The sequence below is a fragment of the Asterias amurensis genome, chromosome 15, assembly GCF_032118995.1.
Source record: "Asterias amurensis chromosome 15, ASM3211899v1".
NCBI classification, from domain to species: Eukaryota; Metazoa; Echinodermata; class Asteroidea; order Forcipulatida; family Asteriidae; genus Asterias; species Asterias amurensis.
Window position 1 is genome coordinate 593,906 of NC_092662.1, and position 27,804 is coordinate 621,709.

At 38.1% G+C, this 27,804-nt stretch overlaps 1 protein-coding gene across 2 annotated transcripts; it reads right to left on the reverse strand.

Moving 5' to 3' along the window:
- On the reverse strand, positions 1-26,334 carry LOC139948006 (complement C3-like). 2 transcript variants are annotated; one of them, XM_071945959.1, is made up of 39 exons: positions 26,179-26,334; positions 23,857-24,026; positions 23,142-23,354; positions 22,870-22,922; positions 22,227-22,373; positions 21,732-21,774; positions 21,519-21,606; positions 21,049-21,148; positions 20,256-20,489; positions 19,486-19,671; positions 18,864-18,998; positions 18,335-18,400; positions 17,966-18,154; positions 17,603-17,782; positions 17,003-17,077; positions 16,545-16,599; positions 16,215-16,283; positions 15,571-15,862; positions 13,679-13,907; positions 13,114-13,338; positions 12,705-12,816; positions 11,805-11,909; positions 11,145-11,333; positions 10,457-10,532; positions 10,147-10,306; positions 9,200-9,274; positions 8,467-8,635; positions 7,890-8,104; positions 7,412-7,573; positions 6,603-6,671; positions 5,872-5,996; positions 5,068-5,155; positions 4,631-4,705; positions 4,177-4,282; positions 3,949-4,038; positions 3,557-3,646; positions 2,866-2,949; positions 2,152-2,290; positions 1-1,612 (listed from the first exon to the last, which is right to left on the reverse strand). In XM_071945959.1, the coding sequence occupies exons 1-39, from the start codon at positions 26,232-26,234 to the stop codon at positions 1,459-1,461; spliced, it is 5,088 nt and encodes a 1,695-aa protein (XP_071802060.1). In that variant the 5' UTR covers positions 26,235-26,334; the 3' UTR covers positions 1-1,458. The 2 variants fall into 2 exon arrangements, with proteins under 2 accessions (XP_071802060.1, XP_071802059.1); XM_071945958.1 differs by having other exon boundaries at positions 23,857-24,029; positions 26,179-26,315.
- Positions 26,335-27,804: the final 1,470 nt, after the last annotated feature.

A 27,804-nucleotide genomic window follows, 5' to 3' on the forward strand; every position in this document is an offset into this window, starting at 1 on the left:
TACACTTTTATTAAATGTTGCATGCATTCATGCGTAATTTTTGGCTATACAAGTGCGTGCTTTGTATCTTAAGTTTTAATAAAAAGCTTTAGTAACGATCGCGATACACTTTTGAATGCTTTCTACATGCCATATTAACTAGAGAGACAGACAGAAATGAACTATACCCGTGTGCTTTGTTCAAAATTTGACCCCAAAATCACATGAAACTACGCTACTCCATTATTATTTCCCCCTTCGATTATAGAAATACTTAACTACTCCATTATTACTTCCCCCCCCCCTTCGATTATAGAAATGCTTAACTACTCCATTATTATTATCCCCCTACGATTATATTTGTTTCATTTTCACTTTTTGATCAAAATTTGATGACAATGCTGGACCCAAATTGATGGAAAACGCTGGAGTTATCCCTTAAGATTGTTTATATTTATTTACACAAGTTTGATAAAAATGCTTGACTTAGGCCTACACCTTGCGTCGTCCCCCCAAATTTTAGACCAAAACTTAATGAAAGGTGCTAGACTTATCCTTGTTTTTCCCTCTCACTTTTGACAAAAACTTCATGAAAAGTATTGAACTTACCTACCCTCTTGTGATTTTCTATATTTTGTACACAAATATGAAGAGATGCTCGACTTGCTGATTGTTTTTTAAATTTTGGACCCAAATTTGATAACATTGCTAAATTTACCCCTTTGTTCTCTGACTTTTGACAATTATTTCATGAAAAGCACTGCACTCACCCCTTCTGATTTGTTTCAATTTTTGACCAATATTTGATAACAATGCTACCCCTTATAATTTTGTTTACAATTTACATCTGCATAGTGTAAAACCGAAATCATGTTCTTCATCCACGTCAAAGGCAGTGAAAACCTTTGGTAATTGTCAAAGGCAGGCGTATCACTACATAGGCTTATGCATACAATACAAATCCTGTGAAAATTTGAACTCAATTGGTCAATGAAGTTGCGAGAGAATAATAGGGAAAAACATCCTTGTTCGCACAAGTTGTGTGATTTAGATGCCTTGAATAGAGGTCTCGAATTCAACTCAAATATTTGAGTGAGAAATTACTTCTTTCCAAAAAATTACGTTTACTTCAGAGGGAGCCAAGTAAGTTTTTATTCTAACCATTATTTTGAGTAATTACCAATAGTGTCCAGTGCCTTTAATCATCTAGCAAATAAGACTACATCAGAAACGTGATAACACAAACAAACAATTCCTTATCCATGCATTACCGTGTCATAGCAATCAGCATAATGTAAACAAAACAAATGATAAAATTCCTTATCAACGCTTGACCGTTTATCATAGCAAAAGAGAACTGGAAATGGCAAACTACATTGTACGTTTAATATTATGATCATTTAAAAGTGTATATAAACTTTATATTATAAAGCATCCTGGTCTGGCTCCTATTTGTAGAAAAATTCACAAAGTATTGGATTAAGTCGGGCATCCAGTCCCAGAAATCAACTGTTGTTTCAACTGATCCAGTTTACGTTTGAGATTCTTCCATCTGTTTTTGGTGAGATCTCTACCACCGCCCTCTTTGGGCCACTCATAGAATGACATCTTCTCGTCAATGAGGTACTTATAGCTGTGGATCAAAGAAAATAGAATGAACCAGAATTAATTTACAGAAACTGTCTTGGAAATCAGTATACCCTAATGTGCATTACAAGAAGTACAAAAATGCCAAGAAAATAAGAAATACTAATACACAAACAGAGCAAGAATGAATTAAATGGGTGCAGTTTTTAACTTCGATTTAAATACATTAAGTGGAGAAGACTGTCTAACAAGGAGGTAGATTATTTCAAAGATTTGGAGCAGCGTACACAAATGCCACTCTCTATAGTAGCTGTTGCTATTCCCAAATTTAATTTATTTAATCTTCAATGTTTGCTTTAATTTTCTTTCCTAAGATGTTTCTATTTTAACCGTTAGCTTTGTTCATATACATAGTATTTTATATAGGCTATATGAATATTTTTAACTTTGTATTATCCTTTCCTGTAATTGGCGGCTCGTCCGCTGTTGGTTTGGTCAATAAATATATAAACTGGAAGCGGATAAAATTGTGTTGTCTTGAACATGAAAGACGACAGTATAGTTAATGTACAAAAAGAGAATCACCTTGGTTGTCCCATGTCGTCTTTGAATGGTATTCCACCCGTACCGATCACCAGGTAGCGTCTAGGCTTGAGATCTGGCTCGTCACAACTCATACTCTTCAAGAAAGTTCGATTCTGATTCATAGCCACAAGATCTAGACCTGTGGGATGAGGAATTGGACCAGAACATGACAGCATCGACAGTGTTTATGCACACTTAAACAGTTTTATAAACAATTCAGCTCCTTTTGCCGAACATTCATGTTTGAAGAAAACCGCGAAATTGCACGGTTTTCCTTTTACTTTGCACGGTCGGCCATTAATGGGAGTCAAAAATTTGACTCCCATAAATGGCCGATCGTGTTAGGTAAAAGGAAAACCTTGCACTTTCGAGACATGTTTGTGTGGATCATTGTATTCTACTTTTACAACATCTTTCTACTCATTATGCATTTTATAACAAACGGTTTCAAACGCTTTTCAAAGACCAACTCGTCCGATCAAAGGCAACGTGTTCCTTTAAACTATTGTTTCGGACACTGTTTGCCAGGCCAGAAAATGCAGGGCCCAGTTTCATGGCTCTGCTTACCGTAATTATAGAATCGGCGCTCACGGAAGCAGGGATTCCACCCTTACGTCAAGCATATTTCACGGGTCAGCATAGCATGGACATGTGAGGTCAGTCATTAGAGGAAGGGGTGGGGTGGGGGGGGGAAACCATGGCCGGCAATCTTACCTGGTTTGACTGGAGTCAATATAGTCATGCTGATGGACTGGAAAGATCCTCTTCTTTTAGTTGACACCACTTCTGCTTCAAAGGCTGTTGTATTATAAGCATTAATAATTTGTTATGTCTCTCATTACTTTCTAAAGAGTAAGACATAGTCCAATAACCATTATTTCCGTTCTTTTCTTCTTGTTTTTTTTATGATGGGATGGTCTGTTGAAATTAGCACTTAGCTATCCCTCTGGGATATTATGCTTGGGTTTTTTCATGGGAGACTACTTTAAAAAACAAAAAACTTAACACTGATGCGCGATGGTCTAGTGGTATGTAGGATTCGTTTAGATTATTAAAAACAAAAACTGCCCTAAAAACATTGAAATCCATTTCAAAATGTCCTTTACGGTTAAACGAATCAGAGCCACAAGTCTTGCTGTTTATTTATTTTGATGTTTCATGTCATTTTAGAAAGTTACAAGGGTTGCCTTGCTCAGTGCTCGTGATGTTGAAGTTTAGAACCGTTACAAGGGTTTCCTTACTACTCAGTCATTTTGATGTTTCGTTTCATTCTAGCAAAAATTACATGGAATAAGCCTTGCTGCCAAATCCTTTTAAAAGTTCACAATTGTATGTCACAATATTGTGTCACAATTATTTGCAAATACTGTTGTTTCTATTCAACATTTTGTTTGAGAATACTTACCAAAATGAGCTGCAGTGTCGCAAGCTTTTAACTTCAACTCCGCAACGCCAATGGTTCTATGGTCTATAATGATACCCGGGGCACATTTGCCTGCAGTTTACAAAAAGGAACCGTCACACAAATCATTACGTAGGTCTATAAAAGTAGACTTTCTTTTACGAAAAACAAATTAATCACAGCGCGGCAATGAAATTCTAAATGGCTGAGGTCCATAAAACACAATAAGAACACATTGGCCGGGGGGGGGGGGGGGGGCATGGCACATAATTGAGCACCATGTCATAGGCATACCAAATTTTGTTTGATTTCTATATACGCACACACACAGGGCAGGTTTTTGAATGTTGACGTCATACGGTTTAAAGTCCTATATAGTTACTGGCGCCACATACCTGCTGCACAAGAACATGTGTTCCCAACACACAGTGTACTCAACTGAGCCCCGCCTTCATCAGGGTGGATGAATTTACTGCATTCAACGGCTGTGAACAAAAAACAAGAGAGTAATGTTTATTTGATATTCATTGTTAGTTTTACGCATATTACACTGATGTGCCTTGGCCCTATCCCAAGGCTATATAATACCTAGTTATTATTATTAATAATATTATTATACTTACTAGGGTTATAGTAATCAAACACCTTCACCAACACAGGCTGAAGTTTGCCAACCTTGAGTTTTCGTTCGGCTTTGAAAGTGATCTCCTCAACTCGATCTCTACTGATCTGAAGAAAGAACATTGATAACCGCACAATCAGGAATAGCTTCCGATAGACCTTTATCACGGTGTGGCCATCTTGATTTTACTCCATTCCAACTCATTGTAAAACCAAACGAAGGCTGGCCGAAACCATGTTTGCGCAATAAATGTTAGCATTCGTTGCTGTTATTGGAAACATGGAACAAGATGGCGACAACGTGATAAAGGTCCTAATGCTCAACTCATCAAAGGTATCTTCAACTGGGCCTAGAGGTACTTAATTAAATGTTTTAGGGTCACTTGGTTTCTAAAGAAAACACTTGTTCTAAAGGGAACAATATTTGCAAACAATTGAAACTTCATCAGCACATACTTCATCCAGGTAAAAGACGACTGATAGATCAGTTTCTTCAATAAGATGGATGTTGTCTCCGCTGTTTTGTTTGACCTGAAACAACAAGAACAAAATGTGATTTTAAATGTTGATTGCAGATTACGCAACGATTGTGATGTTGCTTTCAATATATTTTCTTGATTGACTGGAAAAATACCTAATATCTTACCACTGGACCATCAAGCTAGCGCGATGGCTACAGGTAGTTTAAATAATACTTTCTCACACATTTTCAGACATGTTTTCATTCCAACATAATCAAATTAACAATAACAAATATAAAGAGGAGAATTGGAAATGGGGAGCATATTAACCAGAAAAGCCACAGCTTGTGGTAAGCTTGCCCATACAAACAAAAAACACCATTATAGATGGGAAAAAAACAATTCTTCATCCGTAATGCAAAATAACATTACCTCGTCCAGATCTTCCGCCATAGCTTGGTACCCTGTGTATAAACCTACTTCAAGAATTGCCATTCCAGTCGTCTCGCCTTTTAAGTAACTGCAGAATTAGAAGAAAACAGAAAACATTTATTTTTTAGAAAAGCACTTACAGATAACCCATAGGGAGTTACTATAAGAAAGACGCAGCAATTGTGAAGAGTCTTTCTTAAGGACACATATAGTCATGACCAGGACTCGAACCACTCTGGCTGATCAGAAACGTCAAAGCAATACTCAGGTGTGCGTATTTGCTTTGCCACGGCCGGGCACGCCTAGTAAGGTTTCAACCTAAAAGTGGAAATGTTGGCAGATTTTTACAGTCGGGTTACTGTACACCACAAATTCGCTGCATACCTCCAACACATCACCCCCATCCTTCAACAACTCCATTGGCTTCCGGTTTCGGAAAAATAATGCTCTTTGTTTGGAAATGCCTTCACTCCTCAGCACCTGTCTATCTCAACAATCTTCTCTCCATTTAGTATCGCGACAGCCGACTCCGTGAATTGGACGCCGCAACAAAACTTACTCCCACCATCTGTAAGAAACTGGTTGGTCAGGGTGCCTTTGGTTATAGCGGCCCCAACCTATGGAACAAACTCCCCAAGAAATCTGCCAGTCTGACTCAATCATGACATTCAAAAAACTGTTGAAGACCGAACTGTTCAGAGCCCATTAATTTGTTTATTGTTAATTCTCTTTCTGTTCAGCGCCTTGATCTAGTGTCTAGGATATGTGCGCTTTATAAGAACTCTGTATTATTATTATTGTTACCTCAGTTCAATAGTATACTGGATACGTTGATTGTTCTCATCCACTTCAATGGCTTCTTGGTTGATGTTTAGCACAAAGTCACAATTGTCCACATTCGGCTCCGGGATGTTGTAGCTGGACTCAAACTAAGGAAATAAAACAAAACTGGCTGGGCTCGTTGTGGACAGTTTCTTGCAAGATCTGACTGAACATAATACATTGGAGACAAACAAGCGGCATCCACACACCTTTTTAATTTTTTCAATGATTTTTTAATCGGTATACGATTGGTAATCACTTTTAAAATAAATGACAATTAGAAAACTATTTGAAAGGTAACAGCTCCGATAGTATAAAACGTACGTAAACATACATCAGTTTGTACGCCCAACTTTGAATCTGAGGAGCGACGTAACTGCAGTTAATGCTAATACTTTATTCCCACAAACTTGGAATGAAACTTTCACATAATACTTGAATTGTACAAATCTACCTCAATATAAGGATTGAAACAAGCAAACGGTACCACAAAAGTAAAGGCTTGTTTACCTTGCTCTTTATTTATGTAAATCTTTTTTTGTGAGGAATGTTTGTATCAACGTCTCTCTTCAGAGCCACAACTCCTCAAGAAAATAATTTATATTTATAGGTGGCTTTACCACAAACTTACTATAAAGATGTACTTCCTAAACAAGCAAATTATTGGCTTGAGGGGGGGGGGGGGGGTGGGAGGGTAAACTGTCTACACTTACTTTAAGTTGACCCATGCCTGTGCCTGCAGAATCAAAAGACACTTTGAACTCGGATTGATGTTCTGGAACCTAAACATAGAAAGTAAAACTTCAGATGTTAAGATACATTAAAAGCTTATAGGTTTACCCACTTTTGGGTTGGATGATGTCTTTAAGCTCAGAATTCATACAGTAACCCCCCCCCCCCTTAATTAATAACATTTTAGTTATCGTGTATACATTAGGGCAAACAAGAAAATGTACAAGCTGCCACCAATGTTTGTCATTATATTTGGCCCAATAGGAGGTATATTTTTAGCGTCTTGTGATTTCTTCATACCATGGCAAATGTTCGGTCATGCCTATTGGCCGGTGTTCTGGGAATCACTGCGAGTGCCTCCTCAATTTTCTAATCAAATCTAGGAAATAGTTATCTGGGTCTTTGGTGTCTTCGTTTTTTTTTTCTCATTTCTGGTCTTGTAAAATAAATTCTGGTGCCGTACAAATTTTTAGCAACAAATCGCGAGGTTTTATGAATTTAATTTAGATTTTGAGGTCTCGAAATTAAACATGAAAGCAAACTTCGTGTGACAATAGGGTGTTTTTTTCTTTCATTATTTTCTCGCAACTTCGACGACCAATTCAGCTAAATTTTTCACAGGTTTGTTATTTTATGCATATGTTGAGATACACCAAGTGAGAAGACTGGTTTTGACAATTACCAATAGTGTCCACTGTCTTTAATACATATTAGCTGGTAACCATTTTCCTGCACATTGGGTACATAATTATACTCAGACTCGAAGCCTGACGCTGCAAAAATAACTCACCCTAATTTCAGCGAACTGCCTGAGGATTGCATTGTCAGGTTTGAGCAGGAACTCTTGATCGAACTCAGCCTCCTGACAACTGACTTGACAGCCGATATCGATGACGTTCGTGTCCGACTTGATCGAATACGCAGACAGTGCCTGCAAAGCTATAACTGTATCCTAAAGATTTGGATTTTAAAATATGATAAAAAGAAACAAATTTTAGAGCTAGAAACATGGCAGCGAATCCGATAAAAAGGTTTTAACAGACCCAATTGGCTGAGTGTCCTGCCTCTGCGCATCGCGACCCACTCACTTTGAATGCAACTCCCTGCTCCAAATCTAGTGGCCGATCCGAGGTGACCCCGCCTCTGGAATGATATGTGATGATTGAACCAAAAAGCCTGAGATAAAAGGTGCAATACTGGGCTTACAATACCACTTCTGTTCAAGTCCAAAGTATTAAGCCAGTGTTACATGAGTAGCTCATAGTTACCTGTGTAGACACGAATCCACCCTGATAGTTCTCCTGGTTTGTTAGCCATTTAACGATGTCATGGCTGTACGACACGTCATCCAGTTGAAGAAAGGCCAGCAGTGCGTAGCTTGTTGTCTCCACTTCAATTGCTTCGGGTTTTCTGGTGTACCAGTATGGTTTGGGACCAGCGCCATATGACAAGACATCCAATGCCCAATAGCGATGTTTTGATTCTACATAGTACAAAGACAAATAATTTTTCATTTACTATCAATCATCGATGTTGCTTTTCTCTCAGCGTAATATGGCCGATTGGTCTAGTGCACTTAATTCAAGTTCTGGATTGAAATAATTCCTTGAATTTCAGCCATCTCACTTCGCTGAGATTTCACAGTGGTTTCACAACAAATATATGTTTATGAATCGTTGGACATTGATGATTATTATAGGCCGAATATTCTTTAAATTCAAATTTTAAAAATCAAAAGAGCGAGGGAAAAAACGTTTTTTTTCTACACCAAGTGTCAGGTTGTGACACAAAGATTAATAGCAATTAATGTGTGGAACAAAATATATAACACAACTGCAAACTTACCTTCCTCATACGTAGCGATGTCTTTGAGCATTGTGAGAGCCTCATCGGCTAGGTCGCTATTGGCCAGAGCAAGGGCGTATGCAGTAATGGCGATGGCGTAAGGTCTCGTCAATTGTTGTAGTTGACCCTCTAAGAAAGCCGAAGCAAGAGCAACAGAGTTGCTAGTATCCTAGTCATTGTAAACCGTAAAGAGACAAAGTTGAATGTTTCAAAGTTAAATGTTTGATATCGTTAATAGAAACATTTTCCCTAGCTATATGACAGCTTAGAGTTGTATGGTTTGTGATCGGCAACCTTGAAAAAAAGATATTGACTAATAGTTGATAGAGTGCTGGTACATTAATCCAGAGGTCGCTGGTTGAAGTCCTGCTCCATCCAATTTTCTTTATTCCAACCAACAGTGTTTAAAATCTACCCTGTCATTTTTCCTTGTGGTTTATTACAACGCATTTGATATGAAAAAGTTGCATCCCTTAAAGTGATCCCCTGGCATGCTGCTTTCCAGGTTGTATTGTGAGCTAGAGTATGATCCCTGGCTATGACTGGTGACTGGCACCTCAAAAATAAACTTATTGCTTGTTATAGGGAAACCGCCAACACAGGGCCAGATAGTTAAGTACCAAGTGTTAATCCGGAGGTCCTTAGTTCAAGTTCCTCTTCAGTAGTTTTGTCTTTGTTCAAACCTAAACCAGAATCTTTAAACAAAAGAGGGAAGATTATACTAGATACTCACCACTGTGGCACATTCACACTCCAGAAGAGAAATCAGCACAAACGCTGTCATGGAAACACTTCCTTGCACACTGCCCTGAAAGCATGAAACACACAAACACTGGTTTCATATAAATAGCACCACACACTTATGCTAAGAAGCTAAGTACCTTGATCTAAGACAACTGTGTGAAATCTCACTAAAATACGTGCACTTACAATGCCACAAGTTTTGCTTCAATGAAGGTAATTGTTTGGTAATCACTCTTGAAATTAATGGGAATACAAACTTACTCAATTAGAAGTACAGCAGCTTTTGATGCTACAAAACTTTTACTACACCACCACACGTTTTCAGAAATTTGTAAGTTGCTTGCAATACTCTTTTAAACCTTGGATTTTAACCAGTAAAAAGGGACTTGGGAAAACATTTGTCCGCCTCTAAAGAAATCCTGGGTAGAACTCTGATGTATACCTTTATTTTCTCAGTCATACGCATTTTGTGGAATGTATCGGTTGACATTGTAGATATTTGGCCTGTGTTAAAGGAACACATTGCATTGGATCGGTCGAGTTGGTCCATAAAAAGCGTCTGTAACCGTTTTTTATATAATGCATATAGTTGGAAAGATGTTTTAAAAGTAGAATACAATGATCCACACAAACATGCCTCGAAATTGCACGGTTTTCCTTTTACCTCGTCGACTAACACGGTTGGCCATTTATGGGAGTCAAATTTTTGACTCCCATAAATGGCCGACCGTGTTAGTTCGCACAGTAAAAGGAAAACCACGCAATTTCGAGGCAAACTTGTGTGGATCATTGTATTTTACTTTTAAAACATCTTTCCAACCATATGCATTATATAAAAAACGGTTACAGACGCTTTTTATAGACCAACTCATCCGATCCAAGGTAACCCTTTAAAGGCGGCAAACACTGGCAAACTATGTATTTATGTATACTCACAATCATTTCTTTGTGATGTACAATCGAACCTTCTCTAAATGAACCGTCCTCGTTTTGTGTTGTTGTCGTCAGCCATTCCAAAGCTTTGCAAGTCACATCATCGTCGATGAAAGCAAACTCCCTTGCCTGACAAAAGACCTTAGTCACAAAGGTAGTCAACCTGAAAGTGAAATAATAAAACAACACTTGCTCAGAAAGTTAAAGGATTGTTTGAAGAAAATCGTTTATATAGAGAAAAATTTACTTTTTTATACTACATGCTATTGAACTTGAGTTATATTATTTTTATCTACAAGGTTCCTTTACTCACCAAGTACTACCCGGACGATTGGGCCAAGCGGCAAATGAACCATCAACCTGTCGAAACGTCAGCTCACGTGTCACTCCTGTCAATTTTAACGGACACGCACATGGTGAGGTGCAATCACCTAAATATTTCTACTTTGCGCTATACAAACAAATTGCATCATTTATCAATCCAGCACAAAGAAATCAAGATTTCTTCGTGTAAAAGAACTGCAGAAAAGCCACAAACAAGCATGACATTGAAAAAAAGTTTGGAAATTTCTCTTCGCAGCTGACCTTGAAGACATTTAACCTCTAAATAACACACGCCACCCACAGCATCTGCCGTGCGTGCTATGTGATTTTGCTGGGACGCCCTCTGCAGGGTTCCAATACAAACTTACATTTTCCTCCTAGAAGTGCCCCTTGGCAAGAGGAAAATCGTTGTGCCCCTTCAAGGGCCAAGTTCAATGACTGACATGGTGTAGGTTTTAATAAGATTTTCTTTCAGGTTTTTTAATAACATTGACTTCAATGATTTTCCAGGGGGCAAACACAAAAGGAAATCAGATTCAAGTAGGAAAAATATGCCAATATAAAAATGAGTTGAAACCAACGGTTCTTTTCAAAAACACCCCAACTCATTTAGAGATAGTCCACCATGCAAAGTTTCAAATCCTACTTATAATTCAAAAATGGGTTCCGGTACTTACCATTTTCAATGTACTGCTTAGCAGATTCTTCCAGGTCAGCAGTGTATTGATCACTGTGTTTCAGGTATCTATAGACGTAGACGTTGGGAGCCAAGAAAAGCATGGTCTGCTCACCACACCCTCTTGGGATTTCAAGAAGGCTATCCAACCCTCCAAGAACGGTCTCTATCACATTGCCCATGATGCTCCCTTTAAAAATAATAAGAATATCCACTATACTTATATAGCGCACGTATCTACCAACAAGATACCCTAGGCGACCCAGAAAGATAGGTCATTGAAGTTATGAATTATGAGAATGTAGCACATTATAAGGGCTTATAATCTGCTATGGCGCATTCAGCAAACAAATAAAATTCCATATTCATGCGGGAAAATTACCGGAAAAGTTGTTTCATTCCGTAAAATATAAAGTCCTTTAAATTGGGTTTGTACACAGTGTGCACACGGTCGTGGCTGAAATACAATACGTATATGTGTAGGTGTTTGGGCAAATGTAGTTGATTGTAATTACGCTGACTAGCGTAATTAATGTTTTAGTTTACGGAAAGTATGTGAAATAACGGCAAAATAACGGAATTTTCACTTTACGGAGTCCGTAAAAATACGGATATTTCTTACAGTGCGGGAAAGGGGACCTCAAATACCTCAAATACCTACCCATGAGACTGATAAAGACTTTATGGGTACCAGGAATGGCATCTTTATTCAGGTTGTAGCGTATGACATCGATTTGACTATTTTCACCTTCCTCGCCCCAGAACTCTATAGACACATCAACAAAGAAGGAAATACTCTTTGTAATGTAAGAAGAGCATAACGAGACGATTTTCAAACATTTCTTCTATTAAAGTATGCCATCATGAGGATACTTGACAGTGGATGGGCAGGACAAACTGCATGCATAGAAAAACACAAGTTGATTAACTTTTTTAAAGTTTATAGAAAACCTAATAAGTTGATAAGAGGCAAGGCAAATTCTCAGGGCCCATTGCAAAAACCCTGTAAGCATAAAAACTTGCTGACCAGAAATTGATTATCAACCGAAAATCGACCAATATACATTCTTGAGACTGGTGCCCCTATAATTGTTTGCCCAGCAAAGAAATTTGCAAAGCAGTATTTTCTGCTTAAAGCCATTGGACCCTTTCGGTAAACAGTGTTGTCCAAGGCCCACACTTTGTGTACCACAACTTCCATATCAAATAACAAACCTGTGAAAATTTAGGCTCAATCGGTCATCGGAGTTGGGAGAAAACAACGGAAAAACCCACCCTTGTTTCCGCGCGTTTCGCCGTGTCATGACATGTGTTTAAAATAAATCCGTAATTCTCGTTAACGAGAACTTATATTGTTTTGCTGTTTTCTCAAAAAATAAAAGCATTTCATGGAATAATATTTCAAGAGAAGTCTTTCACCATTGCCTTCTGTAAACCCTGTAAGTTATTTGTAAATCTGTGATTTTTTTTTTTCTGAACCGAAAAGGTCCAATGGCTTTAACAGCTTTATTGAAATTAGGTCATGTTTTTTTTTGCCACCGTTATCTTTCATTCTACTTACGGTCATGCTGAAAAGACTGAGCTGGTCCCCCATTAATGTTTGGGGCCAGGGATCGAGAGTTGACTGGATCCACAGTTATTGGCTCAGTGAATCGCTGTATTAAACCCTCTTGCTGTATAATGAACAGAGAAAAGAGAAAAGGTACGTTTGTCTTTCCTATGATAAACTAGACTTAAATTGTTGTCGTATTTATTGGTTAATTAAAAATATTTCAAAAGTAAAACAGCAAAACGTCGAATTGTATTTGAATTACAAGTAATATTACAATAAATATGTTAAAAATGTAAATATAAATAAAAGCCACACAGGCCACAAAAGACCAACACGGAACACCAAGAAAAAAACAACAATTATTATAACAAAACAAAGGTTACAAAAACAATCCACTACATTCCAAGACGATACTCACATATACATTCAGGTACTTCTTGACGGCATCGTTGTGGTTGTCTTTTCCCTTTAAGTTGCTAAAAGCGTGAACCTCGATCGGGATGCGCTTTGCTTCCAGAGGGATTATGACAAATTTAACGGCACCAGGTTCGTTAGGGAGTACGTTTATTGTTTTCGCTTCGGACAGTTCGCCTGGTTGAGCTTCGGAACACAACCCATCTGCTCCCTTTAGCCTGACCGAAACCTGTGCCAATAAAACAAACAAAAGTGTCTTACTTTCACATGTAAAGCTAATAGAACCAAAGAAACGTTAGAAATGTCTGTGTTAATGTACAAAAACAACAGTAGTAATAAGGGAATAAAAAGGGTAGCGACGACATCTTCATAGGCCGTTTAAAGCCGGCAGGGTCGGCGGCCGTATGATGGGCCTTTATCGCACTGCAACGACCCTGCAAGGTTTTTAACGGACGTGTAAGAAGAGCGAGTATTTTGGCTGGTAACCTTTAATATTTGCTAAGCAGAGTTTTCTAGGCTTAGGAAGGTTTACGGGACTCGGCCAAGTCATTTTTTGTATTAACACTTACAGGGAGTTCTTCTTCAGCGTAGTTGAACACCGTCACAATAATCTCAATTTGCTCCAACCGTTTAACCGAGTATGGCAAAGCTAAATCCAAAAAGAAGAGTGGTCGGACTCGCAGTTTGGCAGGTTCAGCGACGCACATTAAGTACTGGTTGGATACACCAACTGCTTCCACTACCCAAGTAGTTACACTATCGCGCAGAGTTACAGATCGAAGCTTAGAACCATCTTCTCTATAAAGTAAAGATAAACAAGCCATAACATTTAGTTGTGCATTTATGTTTATTTTCCGAAACGGTTAACGAAAAGGTATATACGTTTGGTCAATCATGATACTTCACCATAATGGGCTTCTCTTCACCTGGGTGTATAGGGACATGTTTAAAGGGAAGAAATTATTTAGCACAGGTTATTCAATAGAATAAACAAAATCCACAGTTCAAAAAAACAACGAACACTGATATTGCTAAATCAAGAAAAATTGCTGTAACATACTATTATTGTTGAACCAAATACTCATGCAAGTTTGTGTTTACTCACCCATTGCTGTAACATACTATTATTGCTGAACCAAATACTCATGCAAGTTTGTGTTTACTCACCCATTGCTGTAACATACTATTATTGCTGAACCAAATACTCATGCAAGTTTGTGTTTACTCACCCATTGCTGTAACATACTATTATTGTTGAACCAAATACTCATGCAAGTTTGTATTTACTCACCCACTGCTGTAACATACTATTATTGCTGAACCAAATACTCATGCAAGTTTGTGTTTACTCACCCATTGCTGTAACATACTATTATTGCTGAACCAAACACTCATGCAAGTTTGTGTTTACTCACCCATTGCTGTAACATACTATTATTGCTGAACCAAATACTCATGCAAGTTTGTGTTTACTCACCCATTGCTGTAACATACTATTATTGTTGAACCAAATACTCATGCAAGTTTGTGTTTACTCACCCATTGCTGTAACATACTATTATTGCTGAACCAAATACTCATGCAAGTTTGTGTTTACTCACCCATTGCTGTAACATACTATTATTGCTGAACCAAATACTCATGCAAGTTTGTGTTTACTCACCCATTGCTGTAACATACTATTATTGTTGAACCAAATACTCATGCAAGTTTGTGTTTACTCACCCATTGCTGTAACATACTATTATTGCTGAACCAAATACTCATGCAAGTTTGTGTTTACTCACCCATTGCTGTAACATACTATTATTGTTGAACCAAATACTCATGCAAGTTTGTGTTTACTCACCCATTGCTGTAACATACTATTATTGCTGAACCAAATACTCATGCAAGTTTGTGTTTACTCACCCATTGCTGTAACATACTATTATTGCTGAACCAAATACTCATGCAAGTTTGTGTTTACTCACCCACTGCTGTAACATACTATTATTGTTGAATCAAATACTCATGCAAGTTTGTGTTTACTCATTGCTGTAACATACTATTATTGCTGAACCAAATACTCATGCAAGTTTGTGTTTACTCACCCATTGCTGTAACATACTATTATTGTTGAACCAAATACTCATGCAAGTTTGTGTTTACTCACCCATTGCTGTAACATACTATTATTGCTGAACCAAATACTCATGCAAGTTTGTGTTTACTCACCCACTGCTGTAACATACTATTATTGTTGAATCAAATACTCATGCAAGTTTGTGTTTACTCATTGCTGTAACATACTATTATTGCTGAACCAAATACTCATGCAAGTTTGTGTTTACTCACCCATTGCTGTAACATACTATTATTGCTGAACCAAATACTCATGCAAGTTTGTGTTTACTCACCCATTGCTGTAACATACTATTGTTGCTGAACCAAATACTCATGCAAGTTTGTGTTTACTCACCCAGTCTCGAGGTTGAAGAACATCCAGCTTTCAGGAAAGTCTGATCGAATCATAGCGTCTTGCTCATTGACCGCTAGATCCAATGCCTCATCGCCGTCACTCCTCCCTTGGTTCGCCGTTGCTTTACTCTTACAGCAGTCATAAAACGCTTCAACCAGGGGGCTGTCCAACCGTAGCCCCTCCCGTCTTGCGAGCATTTTAGCCCGTCGGATGCACGGGAAGCTCTGAGGGTCCGTCACCTCTCTCAAGCCCATCGCACAGTACGTCCTTCTGTCTCCTTCATAATTGTCCACTGTTTTTAAAAATGTTCATGCAAAAATATTCATGTCTGACATTTTGGAGTCTTTCTTGTTTGTTTATCATTTCTAAATATCACAACATAAAATCTTTAAAAATAGGTACATGTACATGGATTATACCTATTTTTAAATGGGTGATAAGAGGAGTGCACGCGAAAAAAAAGGCCTTTGCTTATACAGGGCCTGGTCCCTTAATATAAAGTAATTTGGTTTTAGTTCACAACAAGTATTAGTTGATGAAATGAAAGTTCAGAGAAAGGTATATTGTATACAGCAAACATAGTGCAATAAAAACGGCTATGGACCATTGAGTCCTAGAGCATCAACTCCAACCTTCATACTTACAAATCTGGCTAGTCTCCTCATCTGACATCGATCTCTTGGCTCTCTGTATAGCTTGCGGGCACTCAATTTCTTCAAATGACACAAAGATCAATGAATAATATAAATTATGCAATCAAAACAACTGGACTTACTATTGTGACAACATTCATGACTGCTCATGCTGCGCGCATGCTTGTTGATTTTTAAAGCACTTTTAGGCACTTGTTGGATGCTTACTACGCGCATGTCAATTCGACCCAACATTTCAAATGAATCATGGCCCAGCAAAATCATACACCACCTGAAACAATGGCTGGTTATGACTTTTTAAATGATAAGTTTGTCCTATACCTTCCCTGTGTGGTACACTCAGAGTTGCAGTGGTCATCACAGTGACTCCGGCATCCTGGAAATAAAAAAATCAAACAACACAAGCTCTATTATAAAGAATTTCTGATTTTTGTCACAAAAATAATACTACTACAAGGTATTTAACAAGCGCTCTAACTAACAGGGGAAAGTACCACAGCGCTGTACATTAACAACAAGCTTAGAACAAACAACTCCGAAAGTATATCGTTTTCATTAAGTGAATGTGTTCACATTGATTTACTTGGGTCTTCAAACTTAATGGAAGAGCAGTGTATTGCTCGTGAGTGAATTCAGCAGCACAAAGGCAGAAGAAGAAGAAAATCATGTCAAATCATACAAAACTTTGCATAGTGGTTTTCATGATTGTATTCGTGTGTGTATTTGTGGCATACACAAACAAGGAAGTTATTTGGTCTTCTTTAAAAAAAGAAAACTACCTTAAAGATATCGGCTGCAGTCTGTCCACCTCCAGGTCCACAGCCAAGATCATACCCAGCCATTCTCTCAAACACCTGCAGGGGATCAAAGAGGTCACTCTTAAGGTCAATCTGCCAATTTCTTGAGGTATATTCATTAAGGGGTGTGGGGAGGCCGGGTGGGGGGGGGGGGGGGGTCCGCCACTTCATCATTGTGGCCACTTCATCGGTCTGCATTTAGAATCTCAGAATCAAATCCTATTATTGTAAACGTTTCTTTATTCATCCAAGCATTAAAGGCACTGGACACTATTGGTAATTACTCAAGAATTCTTAGCGTGAAACTTCTTGGAAAACAATGTGAGAAACGGCTCCCTCTGAAGTAACGTAGTTTTTGAGAAAGAATTAGCTGAGGTCTCGAATTCAAGGCAACTGAAACCACACAACTTGTGCGATAATGGTGGTTCTGTATGTCATACGTTAAGCAATTTCGACGACCAATCATGCCAAATTTTTCACAGGTTTGTTATTTAATGCATGTGTTGAGATACATCAAGTGAGAAGACTGGCCTTTGACAGTTACCAATAGTGTACCGTGTCTTGAACAGCAAAGCATTTTACCTTTTTCTGTGTGAGTCTGTGATATTTGAGAAGGGCAAATACAGCCTCATCCACAGCAAGCAGGCCAACGTTGGTATCCGGCTTAGCAGTGACTTTAACTGTAATTTGTTTCTCCTTAAAATCTGACTTATAAATGTTGCTCCCTTCCTCCCGTGGAAGTCCTACAAAGCCAACAGTAACCTGTTTAAAGATAATAAAATAGTTATAAGGGTTTCTGTTGGATTATCTGTTTACTGCTTCACTAAGGTTGGTTAATGATGACGAATAATGAATAAGGATGACAATTTGACAAATATAAAATCTAAATAAAACTTAGACATTCAGATTTGAAATTGCTTGCAAATCCAAGGAACACAGTCATACCGGATTTTCACATTTCTCCTGAACTCGCATGAGTAATGCGTCAGCAATAACTTGGCCATCTTCGTTGATGTAGTAAGCGACAACGCGAGAGACTGGTGCCATCTTGGGAGTGATTGTAAATTGAAAGGCTGTGTTGGCGTTCTGAATCTGCCTCTTGGTTTCATATTCAATCTTCCCTCCAGATATCACCTTACGAAACAAAAAGAAAATATGTTTTAGGGGAAAGATTTAGGTTTTTTTTTATGATTCATAGAAACTTTGCATGCAACTAGATAATAATAGACAATCCTGTGACATCACGTAGAGCATAGACTTCATGATGCAATATTTGTACAAAGCCAAATGTATCTTGTTATAACAGTATCTTACAAAGAAGTGGAGTGCAACATTTTTGGGTTGAGAAAGTAACACCTCAGTCGAGCTGGCGCTGTCAATCTGAAAAACAACGAGAATATGAAGACACGATCAAGATTAATATTGGACAATGATGGGGGTTACAATGAAATTAGATTTACATGAATCTTTCATTTTGACATCAATGTATTATATATCAACTCTATTTGTTTCACAACTCACAACAAGGGCCCAATTTCATAGAGCTAAAATCAGCTAAGCGCAAAACAAGTTTGCTCAGCAGAAAGGGGTTACCAGCAGTCAAAGGTCCAAAGCATGACACTGACTTTGACCATCATGACATTAGTCTTCATCTGTCGTAGCTCTGGTGCGCGTTTCCCTCCATCCTATCTATAATAGAGACTGTTTAAAGAGGAATATAAATTCCCACCTTCAGCTCCCCTGAGTTTATTTTTTCTCATATTTGTTTTCTCATGTTTTACTTTGAAGCTTGTTTGGGGCAAACTTGCACACATAATGTTAATAAAAAAAATACTAAAAATACCTGTTGGGTTTGTTCGAATCCTCCCATCGGAATTCTGATCAGCAGGAATTCACTGACAGGTGAATTCTCTGATCGCAGAGTGAAACTACTTTCAGCGTTAGATTCCTCATTCAGTTCACCATCTGCCGTCTCCAACTATTCAAACAAGTTATCAAAAAAACCTCTTAGAAGAACACACAATTCCCAAGACTGAAAGTGATAAACAGTGTACTACACCCTGACAACACTGTTGCCATAGATTTAGTTGGTGACGAATGTGATGTAATCGGAGATTGTGTTTTCCGGAGGGTCGAGTAGAATTCTGTGCAAAGTCTTGAACAGGAATTTCAACTAAGTTATTGACCAGTTTATGTAGACATGAAATATTTTTAGAGAATTTCTGTTATGCAGTTCCGTTGAGTATCAAAATATACCACAACTGAGATATATCTTCTCTTAAAGTGCTTGTTCAAAAACAAACAAATCACAAGATGTAGAAAGCTCGTTCAAATGAAGTCTTTGGTCTTGTGAAATATTTCTGTCTTGATCCAAGAATTTAACGTCAAATCCGAGTTCTGAATATAATAGCAGTTTTCCTTGTGGTTTTTGTTTTACTTGTATAGCGTTTCTTATGTATACTTACATGAAGTTCGACTTCTGCTGCGTCGTTGGGCATATCAAGCCTGAAATATATCTCACCATTGGGTCCAGAGTTACGAGTGTCACCATTCTGGTCGTCGTCTGAGAAGTCTTGATTGCCCCCGTCCATCCTGCGGATGGTAACGGGGACATTGCTAGCAGGAAGTCCATTTACGTATTGGACAATGGCCTGAAGAAAAATACATCAAAAGAATGGCTTATCAGCGTGATTCTAATACGGAGGCAAAATACGGAGGCAAAATGTTAAGAAAGAGAAAGTGTCCGCTGAATACAGTGTCTGCGTGCTGAGAAATCAGCTTCACATCAGTCTTTCCATATATGGTGTGATAAAGGGCTAACATTTCAAATAGTATTATTTAGAATTCATTATTTCCCGCCTTTGTGTATCACCAATCTAACCGCCTCCACAGTGCGTAAGCAGCATGCAAAACCAGGGTCCAGCTTTCTCCAGAAGACGATCAGAGCATTATACTGATCGAAACGTCGAAACTTTTTAGAACTACGCCCACTCATTCAAGGATTATCATTGTGTTACCGCAAACCTTTAGCCCTTTTCGAAACCACGACAACGGCTTTGGATTCGACTTCAGACTCCGTCCGGTCGTCTGAAGACCTGAGTGTGTATACGCACAGCACGCGCAATTTTTTAAAACAACCGCGGGGCCAAGCTAGCCTGAAGCCGAATCCACAGCCGAAGCCGTCGTTTCGAAAAGGTCTATATAATTCATTATTATCCTTATTTTGTCTCATTACCTTGACAGGAAACGGCAATCCCTTCTTGAAGTATCTACGAGTATTGTCCCAGTTGAATCTGTACGGGGTCCTGGTGAAGACAACCCTGGTATGGTTTGTGTTGATGGTCTCCCCGTTGGCTACGTCCGTAACGAAGGCTTGGATGATGAGACTCTTTCCCATCAGCGTCTCCATCTGATCAGCAGGTATGTCACTGACTCTAAAATCTGCATAGCCAATGCCACCATTACCCAGCTGTGATAGGAAAATAATTATTGATGTAAATAGGTTTATTTACTTATTTACTTTAGTTCGGATTCAAGTCCCAAGGACCCTCAGAAAAGCCAACTTAATACACACTCACTCAGTCGACCCAAGTTGTCGCGTTGCCGCATGTTTGAGGGCGGGCTCGATGTCTGACGCGCCACACAACTGTACTTGTATATATCCAAGAAACCAAGAGACAAAACAAGCGAGGAAGTTTTAGATGTAGGATGAAAACCCCACAAAAACCCAAACCACGTAGTGCCCCAGCGTAATTCTAACCGGGGTCCTCGGAGGTGGAAGGCGAGGAACGATACCACAACTACACCAACCCGACCACTGCACCCACGATCAAAAACCCGTTGCTAAAGCGCATTCAGCATAAATAGGCACATGTGTTGGCAACAAACTTACATGATAGGTGCTAAGAAGGTGTAAAACAGTCATTGCATAACGGTCAAATCTAAAGTGATACCTACCTGTCAGGAACACGTTGCAGAATTAGGAATTTTTCTACTTTTGCGACTAAGTTAAGAGCTGCGTCACTTACTGTGTTTTCAGTTTCTTGAAGAATCAAAAGGTTATCATCGTCAGTGAAGACTCCATACTTTAAGAGAAACTTGCCAAACACCCTTTCTCCGAACACGTACCTAATAAGAGTATTCATTGTATGGCATTTCAACCGGTGGGGAAATTATGACAATGTAAAATGGTTGAATTAAAGTTAGCTTGATGTATGGTGATGTTATTAATTTTTAAATCAAGGGTTAACTAAGATTGAAATGAATGGAGCGGTCTTTAAACCTCCGACCATGCTGCCAACCTAGCCTGAACATCTGACCTCACACTACGACTACGAGGCTCGTGAATACTTGCGGGAGTGGACCAAGTCAAGCTCCAACCCACCAAATGAACTATCTAGGCGTATGTTATAGAGGGGGCGAATACATAAATAGAGTGTATTTAATTTATCAAAACACCCCACCCCATAAGTTCCACCAATGCCAATTGCATACTTACGTTGCTGTTACCGTTGTACGAAGAAATTCCGTTTCTGGTAAAACGTATTCCTTACTAGTTTGCACGGCAACCTGAAACTTTGGCAACACTGGAAGGGGGAAACAAAAATAGAAATTGTCCACTCGCCAATAATGCTTATTTGATTGTGGCAATCTGATAAATAAACAGTATAAATGCTTTCTGTAAGATACAAGTGTGTTAGGAACAACTTACCATATTCCTTAACTTCGAACTCTACTGACGTTTTCGCTTTAAACTAAATTAAGAAATATGAAAATTGGAATAAATTGATTAAATCATTATGCAGAGGAGGGATAAGATAACAAATTTTAGATATGAGAAAATTATTTGTGATTTTTAGAAGCATGTGGTTTTTAACTATTAACAAAACCCGACTTGGACAACGTAAAAGCCTTTAAAAACTCGACTTATAACAAACATCATTTTATTCAACTGTTAAAATTTTTGTCCTTTTTGTTTTGCTTGCTTTTTACAAGTTTCTTTTCTAGGTAATGGTAATCGGATGTTTAACTTTGTTTTCCTCCTGACTCACATATCACACATAGCTAACATTATTTTGCTGGTGTGTAATTTCATGTATATGGTTGAACACACAACATGAAAACAATCTTCGACTATTTTAATCAACCATCAATCCTAAGTATACTGTATACCTTTAATATTTCAATAAAATCCTTTGAATCTTACCAGGTGACCGTAGAAGACAGTCACAGTCCATTTTCCAAACACTGGGACCGGGGGAAAATGAAATTGCACTACGGCAAATCCTGCCGTGGCCTTTTTCATTTTTTGGTGAACGACGATTTTGTTCGGACTCATAATTTCGACTCGAACCTGTTTAGAGTAAGAAAACAACGATGTATTAAGTTCTCTCTTTCGAAGGCTGAAGACTTTGACAAGTTTTTTTAACTAACACCCCCCCCCCCCCCCCACTCAACTTTCTTTAAAATATCTGTTTTTTTGGCTTTAATGAAGATATTGATGACACAGGGAGACCGCCAACGAAAAGCAAGAAAGTTTGGTCGGTATAGAGTGCCGGCCGTTAAACCGGGGGTCATTGGTTCCAATCCTGCTCGAGTAAATTTGTCTTTATTCAGCCCCAAATTAGCTAAAACTTACCCAGTCAAGGCCACATGTGGTTGAAATTTGAAATAGTAAAGGTGCACCTTTTGAAGTGACTTTGAAGAATATGAAGCCATTACAATTTTTGTAGGCACTAGATAAAACTACATGTATTAGGTGTACAAACATGATTAACATAAAGGTGATGAGATGCTACAAAGTTTGTATAATGAAGGCAAAGAAATAGAGTACATGTACATGTAATTACCATATTTAAGTCTGGAAACATCTTTTGATTCAAAACAACGATTCGGATATCCACTGTAAACAGAAACGAAAACATAGAGACAAATCAGTGACATGTTTTCTGTAAATAATGTACCAGGCAAAATCGCTGGTTGTCCATAATAGGTTGTATACTCACCAGGGAGCCCAGAAGGAATGTTATTGGCCCAAATGAAGGCACTTATGTAATCGCATTTAGATGGTTATTATGAAATGCTCAAAAACAATTTGTAGTATTTATTATTGATAACCTACCTGTCTGTGAAGGTGTGTAGAGTGGCTTGTCCGTCTGAATGAAGACAAATCCAGACTTCATACTCAGAAGTATCGGCTTGCTGTCTTGAAAAGAAAGTATCGGCGAGTCGGATTGTACTACGAGTGTGATGAACTCATGGCCTGTACTCTGCAGCACAGGGAGTTCCGAACGGTCAATCCGCATTGTGGCTCGATGCAGTGAGTCTGGATCACCTGGTGATGAGGAAAATGATTATTTCAATTTTAGAAAGCCTTAAAGAAAATCACTCCAGAATCATGTTTAAAACCAAAATTGCTTGCTAGGGAACCAAACCAGGAATATCAAATATCACGGAGAGGAAAAAATACTGCTTAAACTTGCCAATAATAAGCAGTAGTACTATTATTGCTATTAAATAATCTGTATTCCTGCCGCAAAATTTCCGGAAAAGTTGTTTCATTCCGTACAAAAAAAAAAAGAGTCCTTTAACGTGGGTTTGTACATGTACATGGTTGTGGCTGAAATACAATACGTACTTAAATATACTTTATTATGTGTAGGTGTTTGGGCAAAATTAATATGGTTTATTGTAATTACACTTATTAGCATAACTAATATTTGCATTTACGGAAAGTCCGTAAAATAACGGCGAAATTATGGAATATTTCACTTCACAGAGTCCGTAAATTTACGATTATTTTCCAACAGTGTTAAGACTCTGTTGAGTGTGCTCACCAGCGACGTCTACTGTTGTCTCCGCCAGTCGTGTATTTGATCCGCTCATTCGAAAGTACAAAGTCACTGTTATGACTTCATCTTGAGGCACGCCTTTAAGATTTATAAGAATGGATTCATCGACGTCCACTCGGATGACATTGGGTGCAATGATAAAATACTGCTGTGCACTGCTAGATAAAAAGGACAAGTTAAGTTTCTAGTCTGTGGTTTCAATAATAACAATAAATACTAATAAAACAGTTGGTATATAGCGCAAAATCCGCCTAATGCTCGAAAAGCACTTAATTTACAGATTAAAGATATGTTAACAAAAGCCAACAAACATGCGTTAAAACAACTGTATAAACAGACACATGAATTTCATAAAACCCTTATAAAAACATGAAACAATTAAAAACTCAAAGGAGAAAATTTAGAAGAATCCACAGGGATGAAAAATGTCACACTTTGATCTAAATTTAGACGTGTAAAAGTCTGGCTGATTAAACAAACAAATGCTGCACTTTTATCTAAACAAAATAAATCATACTCTTGCAACCAAATTTATTTCTCTAGCACTGAGGAAACTATTTTCAAAAGCTCCTTGAAATATAATATTCAACTCGAGGGATTACCAAACCATGTAGACCTACCACGTTTCAGGGTTTGAAGTTGGCAGACTAAACCCCCCCCTGACAATTATCTAAACAAGTGTTGTCTTGTTGTTTTCAGACCACCACGGGGATTTTGTAACCGGATACATTTGTTATGGTGCCCCATTTTTATTGCCCACTAAATAACATTCAATCAAAGTGTTTTTGAGGATTGCTATAAACAATTCGCTGAATTTCAAGAAATGTTTAGTCCAAGTCAGAACAGGTGTTTTTTGTAAAATATTAATAAAATAACAACGACATGATTTTTATTTTAAAGCTGAAAGGAACATTACAGAACTGTTTTTGCTAATAAAACAGATGCAGGCAGTGTAAGCACTTCATGTAAATCAACCATCATAAACCTTAAACTAAAAAACCTGGAGAAGTTTGAGATCGATCGGCTCACTGGGTCACGTGAAAATAGTGAAAACCGATTTCACATTTTGCATATCGATTTTTAAAAAAGTTGAGAAAGTTTCACTGAGTCATAAACTCCAAACGGGAAGTTAGTTTATTTATTTATTTCTCATCAAGTATGACATTTCAGACAGAAATATTTCAAGGGATGTTTTCTACTATCATCATCATTAGACCGTGTAAGTGTTATGTAAATCTGTGATCTTAGACGATTTTTGTTACAAATTCTGTAAACGTTCCTTTAATACACATGGTGCAGTGACATCGATTAAAGTCACCTGGAAGTGGTATTTTTTCAAAATAAAGCTTTTGTCACTAATATATGTGTTTTGATGAGTGGAATGTGAATAAACAGTTAACTAAGGTTTTAAAAAATCAGTTCTTATGTTATTTACAAATTTAAGAGTAAACCCCGACCCGAGAGGGCGCTGTTCGTGACGTCAATCGAGGCAGACTTTGCCTGTAATGCGTAGAGTAAACACAATTGCAAAATACATGTACGGACCAAGTCGTGAGTTTGTACGTTTAAAAAAAAAAATTGTTTTTTTCCGGCAATGCCGACCAGGTGTATTGCTGCTGAATGCAGAAAAACACTTTTTGAAATGTACCAACTCACGACTTGGACGTACATGTACTTTGCACGTGTGTTTACTATACGCATTGCAGGCAAAATCTGCCTCGATTGACATCACAAAAGGGGTAGGCGGAGTCAGCCCCCAAACAACTTTATATATTTTTTAAACATATAAATCGTGACAAACAATTACTAAAAAAATTGTTTTATTGTTCGCAAGCATATACTCTTATGTTTGAAAGAAAACAAATTCTATTTCCAGGCGACTTTAAAAAATGAACAAAACGGTCACTGATGAGCGATAAAACTCTAAACGGGAAAATTCACATTTCCATCAAACCGTCATACCCACAAAACACAATCTGTAAACGTTATCAAAGAGATATGAGTCCTTTCTCTATTGAACAAATTAAGTAATCAATAACAAGATTAAGTACCTATTGGCATATTAGTCCCCCATAAGCGATACCGTATGAAATGATGAATGTCTTTCAATGAAAATGCAAGTTCTCCTGAGTTTATAGAGACAGCATTTGAATGTTGACCAGTTTTAGCACATTGCTTATACATTTCTTGGCAATTAATTGAGTGGGGGGGGGTGGCTTTCTTGTTTAATCTCCTTATTATTATTATTATTATTATTTTTTAGTAAGGGGTTGGGATCGAGGGGGAGCGGATTATTGTTTTACTCACCTGATCTGAGCAGCCAGCACCATACAGACGGAACAAAACAACACCAACCCCACCATCTTGATCAGTCCATCAGTTCCCAGATTGATACTGGTATCCTATCAGACAATCCACCTGTTTATAAGGAATCGGACTCTCTAATATCTCCACTCAGAACTCCCCTGGGGGCCGCCAGGGTTGTTGTTTGGCAAAGGCGGATGTACATTTTGATTATGAACTCCAGTGTCTGCCAATCCACTTATGTGTCAAATTACATTAACCTTTCATCTCTATAACCTTTGCTAATGTGAAACAAATGTTCTGACAGATCACTGTTCACATAGTGTAATATGTTAACTTTATAAAAGGGAAAACCCCCAAACTGGAACAACAGCTGCCAAATCCACCCTGTGAGAACATAAATCAGTAATTGAGTTAAAGGTGTAGTGATACCGCACCACTAGGCCCTGTTTTCTACATGAGCATGCAGTGGACACGTAACAAGTAATGGGGAGCTGTTGTAAACATTGTATAAAACGCCCCCCTCTGAAGTAACGTAAAGTAATTTTCCATGAATTTCGAGACCTCAGAATTAGATTTTGAATCTCGAAATCGAGCATCTGAAACCACACAACTTCGTGTGACAAGAGTGTTTTTCCTTCCATTATTATCTCGCCACTTCGACGACCAATTGAGCTCAAATTTTCACAGGTTTGTTATTTTATGCATAAGTTGAGATACACGGAGTGAGAAGTATCGTCTTTGACAATTACCGAAGGTGAACACCTTCGCACAGCACCGCCTCTTGAATAAAACACGGAGAAGCAAGAACAACTGCACTTGACCTTGCTTTCTGAGAAATCTGCGCCCAAGAAAAATGCGTGTGGTTTTTTGTTTTTGTTTGTTTGCAGGACTCGGGGAAAGTACTGAATATCAAGTGCTTACACATCGGTGTATGGGTAAAACCATGGAGGAAGAAAATTAGTAAAACCTAATGCCCGTTTTTTGTTTTTACAGAGCTTGATTGGGTCAGTACATATGGTAATGTAAGACTTATTTCCCTCTAAATTCCCACTAAATTCAGTACGGGGGCCGGAATGTAATGCATGTATAATGGCTCAGGAATGTGGTTGATCAACACTAAATGGACCACCCGTTGGGAAAATTGTAAAACAGACACGTGGTGCATTTAGTGGGAATTTAGTGGGAAATAAGTCTTATACAGTAAAAACAAAATGAATACTCTTTATTCCCGATGCAAAACATCAAAACACTATTATTTCCCGTACTTTGGAGAAAGGTCGCAAAGCTTCGAAGGTCAACAAGAAGGATTTAAAAAGGGTCGAAGCGTCACGCCACAGATTACTTATGGATTATTTTATATATTTAGCAATAGAAAACTCTATAAATAATTAAGATATATTTTGTATATTGTCGTGCAATGCAACCTCTATTAATAATACATTTTATTAAGTTTGGTGCGGTTTCACACACAAAGGGTGTGAACGATTTGAGATGTTATTAAGTGCCACGCTTTATCACTTAAAACGCTGATCAAAACGGGAGAAAGTGGGAACATAGTGAGCATGGCAGGCGAAGCACTGTACACTCTAGGCGCACTCATTCTTCTTACTTAGGCAGTCGGTTTCT

Coding starts and splice junctions, on each gene's coding strand:
- LOC139948006 (XM_071945958.1), bottom strand. CDS start 26,234: ATGGTGGGGTTGGTGTTGTTTTGTTCCGTCTGTATGGTGCTGGCTGCT. Junction 22,923..23,141: donor CTACACACCTTCACAGACAG/GTAGGTTATCAA, acceptor TTCTGTTTACAG/TGGATATCCGAATCGTTGTT. Junction 8,105..8,466: donor CATCGCTACGTATGAGGAAG/GTAAGTTTGCAG, acceptor TGTACTATGTAG/AATCAAAACATCGCTATTGG.